Source organism: Aegilops tauschii, chromosome 5 (genome assembly GCF_002575655.3).
Source record: "Aegilops tauschii subsp. strangulata cultivar AL8/78 chromosome 5, Aet v6.0, whole genome shotgun sequence".
Taxonomy (NCBI): Eukaryota; Viridiplantae; Streptophyta; class Magnoliopsida; order Poales; family Poaceae; genus Aegilops; species Aegilops tauschii.
This window is the reverse complement of record NC_053039.3, coordinates 51704531-51716782: the sequence shown is the minus strand read 5'-3', so window position 1 is coordinate 51716782 and position 12252 is coordinate 51704531. Positions and strand designations below refer to the sequence as shown.

Here is a 12252-nt window from a genome sequence, read left to right as displayed (position 1 = left end):
ATTCCTTCTCATTCCAACCTACTCTTTAGTTGTCAAGTATCATGTGATGGAAAGATCTAAGCATATATGGCCATTCAAATATACTTGATCATGAATTATTACTGTTGACATTACCCTTGAGGTAAAAGGTTGGGAGGCGAAACATTAAGCCCCTATCTTTCTCTGTGTTCGATGAGTACTATTTGTTCTAAAAATATGCTTTGAGTGGTAGCAATCATGGAAGACTAAATGATAGTTGAGTATGTGAAGTTTTCTGAATCAAAGCTCTGACATAGACTCTTCCTGAATAAGATGAATTGTAATTGTTCGATGACTAACAACACGGTTTGTTAGTTTTCAAGAAAGTTTATGATGTATAGTTTAACATGTGAATAGTTTGTTACTTGATCATGAGAAGCTTTATGAGATGAGCTACTATTATGATATATAATGATGCTAGGAAAGGTGATTGAAATTATCATTGATCAAACTTGTGCACCTGCTAGCATTCACACTTCATAAATTATTTCTTTTATCATTTACCTACTCGAGGACGAGCAGGAATTAAGATTGGGGATGCTGATACGTCTCCAACGTATCTATAATTTATGAAGTATTCATGCTATTATATTATCCATCTTGGATGTTTAATGGGCTTTACTATGCACTTTTATATTATTTTTGGGACTAACCTATTAACCCAGAGCCCAGTGCCAGTTTCTGTTTTTCCCCTTGTTTTAGTGTTTCGCAAAAAAGGAATATCAAATGGAGTCCAAACGGAATGAAACCTTCGGGAGCGTGATTTTTGGAATGAACGTGATCCAGGAGACTTGGATTTGAAGTCAGGGAAGCTTCGAGGTGGCCACGCCTGCCCCCTGGGCGCGCCCCCACCCTCGTGGGCCCCTCGTGGCTCCCCTTACCGACTTCTTTCGCCTATATATATCCATATACCCTAAAACCACCAGGGAGCAGAATAGATCGGGAGTTCCGCCGCCACAAGTCTCTGTAGCCACCAAAAACTAATCGGGACCCTGTTCCGACACCCTGCCGGAGGGGGGGGATCCCTCACCGGTGGCCATCTTCATCATCCCGGCGCTCTTCATGACGAGGAGGGAGTAGTTCACCCTCGGGGCTGAGGGTATGTACCAGTAGCTATGTGTTTGATCTCTCTCTCTCTCTCGTGTTCTTGAGGTGGTACGATCTTGTTGTATCGCGAGCTTTGCTATTATAGTTGGATCTTATGATGTTTCTCCCCCTCTACTCTCTTGTAATGGATCGAGGTTTCCCTTTGAAGTTATCTTATCGGATTGAGTCTTTAAGGATTTGAGAACACTTGATGTATGTCTTGCATGTGCTTATCTGTGGTGACAATGGGATATCACGTGATTCACTTGATGTATGTTTTGGTGATCAACTTGTGAGTTCAGTGACCTTGTGAACTTATGCATAGGGGTTGGCACACGTTTTCGTCTTGACTCTCCGGTAGAAACTTTGGGGCACTCTTTGAAGTTCTTTGTGTTGGTTGAATAGATGAATCTGAGATTGTGTGATGCATATCGTATAATCATACCCACGGATACTTGAGGTGACATTGGAGTATCTAGGTGACATTAGGGTTTTGGTTGATTTGTGTCTTAAGGTGTTATTCTAGTACGAACTCTATGATAGATCGAACGGAAAGAATAGCTACATGTTACTACAGACTCTTGGATAGATCGATCAGAAAGGATAACTTTGAGGTGGTTTCGTACCCTACCATAATCTCTTCGTCTGTTCTCTGCTATTAGTGACTTTGGAGTGACTCTTTGTTGCATGTTGAGGGATAGTTATATGATCCAATTATGTTATTATTGTTGAGAGAACTTGCACTAGTGAAAGTATGAACCCTAGGCCTTATTTCAACGCATTGCAAAACCGTTTGTGCTCACTTTTATCATTAGTTACCTTGCTGTTTTTATATTTTCAGATTACAAAAACCTATATCTACTATCCATATTGCACTTGTATCACCATCTCTTCGCCGAACTAGTGCACCTATACAATTTACCGTTGTATTGGGCGTGTTGGGGACACAAGAGACTCTTTGTTATTTGGTTGCAGGGTTGCTTGAGAGAGACCATCTTCATCCTACGCCTCCCACGGATTGATAGACCTTAGGTCATCCACTTGAGGGAAATTTCCTACTGTCCTACAAACCTCTGCACTTGGAGGCCCAACAACGTCTATGAGAAGAAGGTTGTGTAGTAGACATCAAGCCGCCCCCAACGCCACCGGAGCCGCGTGGCCTCATCAACGCCACCGGAGCCGCCCTCGGCGCCACCGGAGCCACCCTCGATGCCCCTGCCTCCCTCGCCACAACTGCCTCCCTTGCCGTCACCGGAGACGCCCCTGCCTCCCTCGCCACCACCGGAGCCATCGTCTGTAAGCACCCCTCCTCTCTCTCTCTCTCTCTCTCTCTCTCTCTCTCTCTCTCTCTGATGCATAGCATAAACATTGGACATACTAACTAGCTAGGTTAACTAGTTTAATTAGGTCAATTTTCTAGGTTAGTGCAAAAAAGTAGTTAGGGCTTTCACAGAGAACTAGTTAGGTTAACTAGTTTAATTAGGTTAATTATCTAGGTTAAGAAAATATTTATTTAGGGCTTTGACAGAGAACTAGCTAGGTTAACTAGTTTAATTAGGTTAATTATCTAGGTAAACTAGGTTAACAAGCTAGGTTAACTAACTAGCTAGGTTAATTTGGTTCGTTAGGTTAAAAGCTAGGTTAAGTAGGTTCGCTAGGTTAGAGAAAAAATTTATTTTCGACCACTATTTTTCTAGGAAAAGAATTTAGGCAAGTTTTATTTTAAAGATGATCCCTTCCTAGACTTTTATTGTTGATTATATCTTTTCATTGAAGTGGTCATGCTATATCTTTCCATTGAAGTGGTTCGATTGTGCCCAAGTGGCCTTTTGTTGTTTCCAGGGAATGAAGCTGAGTGGCCTATGTTTGTCGGAATGTTGATTCATTTCCGTTCCGGCAAATTTCAGGTTCTCGATTTGTCCACTTTTTAGCAAAGGTCATGCCGAAATTTTTCGTGAATTTCGGCATGACTTGTGCTACAAACTAGGACATATCGAGTGCCCGGGATTTGCCGCACCGGGAAGGAGTCAACGTTCCTGCAAAACATAGGCCTTTTTATGTCATTATTCATTTTATTAGGTCTAGAATTAATTGACTAGATTTAATCATAGGAAACATGGCTAGCAACGATTAAGGACAGGGTTCTGGTCATTGCGAGGACGTCTACCTGGCGGCAGATGAATTTTTGAGCCTTGCCGATGATCAACCGATGTTGTTGCTGGGCCCACCGGTCGTATCGGGGACCGAGACCGACACGCAGACCGGTGCTGAGACTGAGACTGGTGCTGAGACTCAGACCGGCATCGAGACCGGCGCTGAGACTGAGACCGGCACTGCCTCGGAGAGCGGAGCCGGTGTAGAACCGAAAGCAAAGAGGCAACGGCTTCCTAACAAACTCAGGACTACTAGACTGGTGGTCACGGAGGTGGACGACGGCAATTTTGAGCCAAACGCGCCCGAGGAAGCGCGCGCGTGCTACCGCAATCAAATAGGCTGCATCGTACGGATAACCGCCACCATCAACGATGAGAAACTACAGAAGATAGATAATATGAGGCCCTCCCTTCTAAAGAAGCTGCACCAGATATTTTTGTTCCCGGGCCGGAATGAAAAGGATTATAAAGATCCAGATAAGGACCTGACAATGAAGAAGATAAACAAACACGCCATGACCAAGTTTAGCGACGCGTTGGCCGCCTGGAAAACAAGGGTGAAAGCAAGGATCATCGACAAAAACGAACCCTACTCCGAGATTGTAAAGGATAACCCGACAATCACGCCAGATCACTTTGAAATATTCAAGGCGGCTTGCGAGGCCGAAGCTGCCAAAAAAAAGTCAAAGTACATGAAGGGGCTTCAACAGAGGAACATTGGGTGCCACCACCTCAGAAGCCGTGGTTACGGCGGGAAGAGGTCCATATGGGCCAAGGAGGACGTGGAAGCCGCGAGTCTAGGCATCCCAGACCCCTTGGCGGAGTTCACCGTCCCGCAGGAGCGTGACGTCCTCAGGGCCCGGCACCGTTGGGACCCAGTGAAGAAGGTTTTCGAGACGAACGCGGTTACGACGGAGTTCATTAGACTGCTGGTAATTTTAGTTTCTGATCAATTCGACTGCACGTTAGTCATATTTGTAAACGATCCTTGTGCCTTTTGCAGAGAGAGCAGCACAGGATTGCGGCCGAAAGCGACTCGCCGTCTGAGGCGTCGGCGAAGCCCAAGTGGGACACTCCATTCAACCGGGCGTTGAACATATTGAAACGACTCGCGGTGGAGACTCGACCGTCGTATGGACGCGTGCACGGTGTCGGAGACGGCGCCACGTGGAAGAAGTACTACCGTGAGACCACGGAGGAGAGAAAGGAAAGATGGAGGTTAACTGAAGAAAACATCGACAAGAAGGTTGAGATTGCAGTTGAGAAGAAATCAACTCAGACAGTCGCAATAGCGGTAGCTGCCGCAAAACAGATGGTTGTAGATATGTCTACTTCCTTGGTTCCGGCCGTTTACAATTGGACCAGGCAAAATCCAGAAAAAAATGCAGCGGACTTTCCCCTTGCTGACTTATGGGGAGCAGCTCGACTAGCGTTGCACCAGCACCTGCACCTGCACCTGCTCCGGCACCGGCTCCCGTACCGGCTCCCGCACCTACTCCGGCACCGGACGTGCTCGGCGGTGCTTCGTCTTTGGCTGGGCTCGACGTCCTCACGGTATCTGTCACACCGGCCCCCTTCAATAAATGTACAATCTCCCGTTTTCATTGCCTTTCGGATGTCTCACGTCACAGACTTTTCATTGCAGGCCGACGAAACCCCGTGCACCATATTGAACACCATCGGCGACCAGAAGGTGGACGTGTGGAAGGCGACGATATTGAAGCCGAAGGAACCATTGTTCCACAGCCGGCCGATCCCCCCGAACGTCTTCAAGGTTTCCGTGGCCAGTGTCAAACCGGGCCACGAGAATTTGCCTCCTCTGGTACAAGTGGGGGATGACGACGAGACCCCGCGGCGGCTTGGTGATTGTTGCAATGGGTGGGTCCTGTTGTGGCCAAAGAGTCTGCTTCGTCTGGAGGCGGCCGGGAGCACACCCACGAGCACGCAGTTAGGTATGAACATCAACACCTCACCTACCCAATTAGCGTCGGTTGTCGTGCTGGGTGATAGCGGAGGGGTGAGGAAAAGGCTCCATTAGTCGCTGGTGACGTCGCCATAGATGAGGATGACGATGACGATGGCACTCAATAGTATGTCTATACAGGCGCCTACTTAGGGTTTGAGCGTCATGAGTCGGTGCCTGAATTGCCGTCTCCGGAGGCTGAACGTATTATGGACGACCTTCCGGTAGTAAAGAAGTCTAGGAAGAGATCGAGGAAAGGCAAAAAAGCTGATTCTATGATCCAGCCACCTCAGCAGCCTCGGGTTCAAGACCGTATAGATATCCCCGGTGTGGATAAATGGCATATCCCCGGTCAACCAATCCTACCTGCAGCAGCGCTAGGGGCTAGATTCAGTGATCTAAGGAGACTTCATGATGATGTGCTATGGATAGAGAAAGGCCTCATCGCCTCGAAAGATCCAGGATACCCACTCTACGTGGTTAACGTTCCGCGACAATTATCGTACATCGACACATTCCCCGCGGAGAAGTTCTTCCTTCGATTCGATTACATATTCGACATGTTTCACGTGAAGAAGCTGGATTTTACGTTTGTCCTCCTTTATGCCTTGCACATGAACTACATCATCGGGGTTGAGCAGATACCTCATATCTGTGTCGTTGACCCGTATTTCATGCACGAGGGCTTCTTGGGAGTCTGTGCAAAGCACCGTGAATACGCGAGGGAATACATCGTCAATTTCATGCTCACCAATAAGGACAAGGAGGCGATTCTCGTGCCTTATCATCCCCTGTAAGTCATCCACGCAAATATCCTTCCTTCGATTTCAATCATTCATTTGCACGGTGGAGGCTAATTAATTTGAGGTGTACTTATTTTGCGCAGCGGCGGGCGCACCATCCTCATCATCCTCTACCCCCGATACTCCCACGCTCTTTACTTGGACTCGTCGAAGAACATTAACAAAAAGGATTACACCCACATCAAGGACGTTCTCGACAGTGCTATGTTTTACTACGACGCACGGGGTGGAGAGGTCAAGGACAAGAAGAGAAGGGGCGGCAGGCCCGCCTTCGGCCATAAGACCGACTTCTGCTGCATCCAGCAACCGAGTGATTCTCTTAATGATGGATTCTATGTCCTACACCACATGCTGGAGTACATACGGGATCACTAGAACCTTCGCATGTCACCTACATCCGGCGATGCCCATATTCTGCAATGGGCAAAGAACGTAGGAGATATCAAGGATCATCGACTTCGAGCTGAGTTCTATCACATCCAGCGCGAACTTGCCCAAATCATCATGAAGGAGGTCGTCGGAAAAACAGGGATGTTCTACAAAGAAGCACAAATGTCGTGGGAAGACGTCCGAACACGGGTAGCCTCTCAGCGTCTCGACCTGAAGCCTTTCACTAGGCTCGGGGACTATCTCCCTGACTTGGATGGATGGCAGGACATGTTGGAGTGATTGTCGATATATGACAATGTGTCCGTTTAGTCCATACTTTCTGTATGACGAAACTTTGAGTTATACATGACGAAACTTTATTTGTGATGTAATTAAACAGTCCTCCTCGACTAGCGACGATCACTCTAGTTAGGGCATTTTGGGTACGATCAACTTTGTTATTCATGCTTATGATATGTTGCTTCTATTTTTGCCAAGTCTGTCTCTTTCTGTTGCTCAACTATATATGTTGCATATCATCGACTCATGTGACGATGCAGGTGCATAGATCATCGATGGCGAAGAAGTGCTACGCCGGGAGTATATATACGATGAGTGGCCGGAGTGTCAGGCCCAGGTGTACCGGTTTCCGGTTTCCGAGCGACAGGCAGTAGTTAGTTTAGGTTCACGCTAATGCGAGAGAGGGATACGAACTCATGTACTGCATAGTTTCGCTCTCACTCAAAGTGATAGTTCTTCTCGCGTATATCATTGTTTAGATGGATGACGATGTAGTTGCAAGTAATCGAGACTTGTATCGCTATTTTCGAGATGATGACGAGAGACCACTTTGTGTTGGATGATGATTATGATGATGACATGATTTGATGAGACTACTTGCATGCATATGCTATGATTACATTTGTATGTGTATGATATGCTAAAGATTATTGTATAAAGCCTATTCAAATACAAAACAGATATGCAAAAAAATAATAATAAAACTAGCAGTAGCGAGGGGAACAAAGTTAGCAGTAGCGCTACCTTACGAGTAGCACTTCCTTCTAAAAAGTGTTGCAGATATTAGCAGTAGCGCTCTTCACTAAAGCGCGCTTCTGCTATCCATGTATAGCAGTAGCGTGGGACGACAGGCGCTACTGCTACACGTTAGCTGTAGCGCCTTATCAGTAGCGCGACGTCTCGCGCTACTGATAGGCAAAATACCCGCGCTACTGCTAGGGTTTTCCCTAGTAGTGCGTCGTTGACCCGAACCTTATTTGGTGGCGGTCGCGTGGGCCAGTGACGGTGCCGAGGCTTCCGGACACCGCGGAGGTGGTACGTCACCGTGTCAGCGAGGAGGACGAGCACGTCCGTCGCTACATGGTTGCGTTGGAGGGCAGGTTCTCCAATACCTGGGAGGTTCTTCAGGATCTCACTGGAGCTATGATCCTGTGATGGTTCCTTCTCTTTGGGTGTCCACCGCCCGCGCCGATACCCGTCAGGCGCTACGGTTCTAGCTGTATTAGCGATGCTATATGTATGATACTATTCAAGGTGTATTAGTGATAATATTCGATGATGTACGGACGCAAGAGATGATGTAGTTTTGCTTATTGAATGCATGCTAATTTGAATACTAATTTATTTTACGATTTGGTTTTGTTTATTGAATGCTCAAATTGGTAAACTACTCCCTACTTTGAATGCTAAAATTGGAGAGCATATGCAAGGCGTATGCATTTGATTAGTTGATAGCTTATAGGGTTTTTGTTTTTGCAGAAATCTAGGAGCCACCTCCATCATCCCCGCCGTCGTCCCCGTCACCGACCCCCTCCGACCTCGAGGTGAGACCAGCCAAATCTCCATGTCAATATGAGTCCTATGAGATATTTTGAAATGTTTTTACTCATATTTTAAACCATTGAAATGTAATGGCCATCAAGTTTGAATGCTCATATGATGTAGATAAAAACATGTATATTTCCGTTCCGGCAAATTTCAGGCGCTCGATATGTCCTTTTTTAGAAAGATAATTAAACAATATTTCGGTTTGACTTTAAGTCTGTCGAGTCTCCACCATATATGAGAGGACGAAGAATCCCGACTGTTGTCGTGGGGGTAGCTTCTCCTTCGTTCCCGTGTGCTAGACAATTTGGTGTAATGCACTCGGGAACGAAAGGAGGAACTACCATCACCGACGATCACAAATGTCAGAGAGGAATCAGTGAGGGAGAGTCTCCACCATATATATATGAGAGGACGAAGAATCCCGACTGTTGTCGTAGGGGTAGCTTCTCCTTCATTCCCATGTGCTAGACAATTTGGTGTAATGCACTCGGGAACGAAAGGAGGAGCTACCATCACCGACGTTCGAATATATACACCACGTGAGCTGAGAGTTTTCAAGAACAGACTCGACAGACCGATAGTCAACCCGTGATGAATAATAATGTTCTAATTTAGTTTTTGTAGTACATATATTTAACTGTACAAGTTTAATCTTTGAATTATGAACACAGGAAATGTCGTACTCGGACGATGAAAGTCTCCCGGGGGAGTGCTCCTGGTGCAACGACGACCGATGTCTGTGCGACAGATTCCTTCACCTGGACGAAGATCAGCGCTTCAGCATTAAGCTCTAGGAGACCTTCGATGTTGAAACGGTGCGCAACGACGACAAGTGTTTTTTTCGTAATTAAGCACGACTTCAACTATTTCAACGTGTAATTTCCATATTTTATAATTCGACTACCTTATCCCATGCCATGCAAGACGCTATGTCTTGGAGAGGATGGGTTTTGAAGACCATGAAAGTTTCGAAACAAAGAAAATTCACCTAAGAACCCATCATGGTATGGATTTTGAAGTAAATCTGCACAATTCTCAGAGCGTAACCCATTTTGGTTGCCCAAATTGGGAAGCACTTTGCAAGATGTATGGTTTTCATGAGGATATGCATGTCACCATGGATCTTGGTGATCCTGACATCGAGCAAGAAAATATGGACATTTGGGTCCTTGTTGATATGCTTCCAATTCTACCGCATTGTGAGTTTCTCAAACATAGTTATTAGCTAATTTATATTGTTTATTTCAAAATAGTTGACAGCTTATTTTCATTGACAATTATTTTCATTCTTCAAACAATGTGCGGAAGATGGTAGACAAAACCCACTACACCGATGGCTCCGAATTAACTTATCAGGAGAAAAATCATCCGATCGCATTTTGTACTGACCTTGAGAATTACAATACCTATTATGATACTCCTCCAAATTATGGTCAATACGTGCCACTAGTGCACGTGTTGAACCACGGTAACTTCTATGGAGATACACTGGTAAGATTTTTTACTATTACGACATCCGTGCATATTTTGCATACTTCTAAAACTAGTACATCATTGCTAACTATGAAGTTATTACTATGTTTTTGAACAGATAATCCCGATGGATTGTGTGCCTCATTTGATGTATCAGAATGGTCGCCTTGATGTTTTGAACATACAGCCAGGTCCTCCTACGAATCTCACCTGTCCATACCGGATTTCTAAAACTGGTGAACACATGCTAATCAAAGAATGGAAAAAATGTACGGACAGTCGTAAGGAGGTTCTTGGTAGCAAAAGGAAGCGAAGCACAAGAATTGGAGACAAGATGATCTTCATTCTCCATAACGGAGAGTCAGGCCTATATTATTTTATGCTATTTTACCTTAAAGAGGGTATTTAGGTCCTACCTAATACTGATGATCATGTGCTAAGAACAATTATATTGGGTTGGTTCGATGACTATGAGGATGATGATCGTATGACTTGTTATTAATAACGACTTGTTATTAATAACGAGTAGAAGTTGTATGATGATGATTAGTAGGACTTGTTATTACGATGATGCATGATGCGAGCATGAAGAGTTATTATATATCAGTGGGTGAAATGAACATGGATTGGATTGAAGTGAAGGCAACATGTGTTGCATGTCGAAAGTAGTACTAATCCAAACTTGATCAAGTTAGGATTATTATTACTTTCGACATGCACCACATGTTGCCTTCACTTCAATGTAAGCCATGTTTAGGCATAGCAGTAGCGTTGGTAAACCAAGCACGGAGATAGGAGAGGACACTTCTCTCTATTAGCTAGCTAACACCCTAAATTAACCCCCCAAAACCCCCTAAACCACCCCCTTTCAAAAAAAACAAAAACCTCAGCTCCTGCCAGCGGCTGACGCGTGGATGCCTTTTGGTCCCGGTTGGTGCTAGCAACCGGGACCAAAGGCCCTCCTGCCTAGGCTCGCCGTAGCGGCCACGTTGAGGCCCATCTGTCCCGGTTGGTGTAAGAATCGGGACTAAAGGTTTAGGGCTTTAGTACCGACCCTTTAGTCCCGGTTCCCCAACCGAGACAAATGAGCCTTACGAACCGGGACAAATGACCCTTTTTCTACTAGTGGGAGCATAGCATCGTTTCACCATCTCTACCATTTTGAGTCAGTGACTCACTAAGTTACCATCCAGGCAAGTTCCCACCTGTGTCTTAAACCATGACACAATTCTTCAATGAATCGTGTCATGGCTCGGGTAATGTAACGATCCAGTACAAAATTGCAAATGCTTAGGTTGAATTTGCTCCATGTGAATGTGATAGTTAAATCATGTGCACTATTCTGGTGGCATCTTTGATTTTTTTTTGCCAGTGCCCTTTTTCTTTGAACTTTTCTGCATGAGATTCGGGTCAGAAGAAATTAGAGGCAATGCATGTCTGGCCTGGTTGTACTCAAATGTTAGACATCTTTGATCCTTTTTTGCTATTACTATTCCAGTTTTATGTACAAGTTGTGGCACAGCACATGCAAAATGGGAACATACCATGCCCTGCCCTTTGCAGATAACAGGACTGAAATGAGAGGTGTTGATGGATCTACAAGTACTTCTATGTATATATTGTAGCCATGTGACATCTACAGAAATAATGGTCAGTTAGCGGGATGCTTATAGTTAGATTTATTTAGAATACGAGAAAGCTAAAATCCATACGGCAGGAATTTTGCAACAGATTCGGACGACCCAGATGACATTCGTTTTGAATCTGACGGCTCACACGATCCACTCCAACTGCATCTCTTTTTCCTGTGATCCACAACTCCCGCTCGATCCCACGCATCGCTCGATCTCCCCGCGGCCCGCCCCCCGCTTTGTCGCCCTCGATCAAGGCCACGTCCTGACAGTTCGTCTCGATCAAGCCCACGTCCTGACATTTTTTTCCACGCATCCTTAGGCCCATGTTCCCGGCTAGGTAAAATAGAAGCTTGTTTCCTCTGTTTTTCAACTAGTTAAAAATGCTAAAAAATCATTACGCTGGATGCATGGGAATTGAACCCACGATCTTAGGTAAGTATTACTACCTCACTAACAGCCAGGTTAGCTCAAACTTTTTGTTTACAATCAAGTTACATCATAATTGTACCTTGGATATTACGAGTTTTAATAATAAAAAAAGGTCAGGCTGCCAATTACACCGTTTCTTCTGCATGTTCTACATTAGTTCACATATTTCTATTGATCTTTCTTCATGTTCTCCATCAACTCACACTATTCCTTTACCTACACTTTTTACGTGGCATGTGATAAATTCTTTCTAAATAGCATGATAATATACGCATCATACACCTTATAATTTAGGTACAAACACCGCAATAATTAATTTTGACCTAATAACATACCCTCTGGTAACTTCTGTAACTTCAACCTGATAACATACCCCCTGATACCCACCGCAGACGTGATGTCTTACACACAAACACCGCGGTAACTCCTGATGAGGGGAAAAGGCATTCTTGCAAATATACCCTGATAACTTTTGT

The 12252-nt window shown here is 45.0% G+C and overlaps 1 protein-coding gene across 1 annotated transcript; it reads left to right on the top strand.

Moving 5' to 3' along the window:
• Nucleotides 1-2538: 2538 nt before the first annotated feature.
• Nucleotides 2539-7298, top strand: LOC141022314 (uncharacterized). Its single transcript, XM_073498601.1, has 3 exons — nucleotides 2539-6013; nucleotides 6107-6602; nucleotides 6953-7298. The coding sequence occupies exon 1, from the start codon at nucleotides 3314-3316 to the stop codon at nucleotides 4349-4351; it is 1038 nt and encodes a 345-aa protein (XP_073354702.1). The 5' UTR covers nucleotides 2539-3313; the 3' UTR covers nucleotides 4352-6013; nucleotides 6107-6602; nucleotides 6953-7298.
• Nucleotides 7299-12252: the final 4954 nt, after the last annotated feature.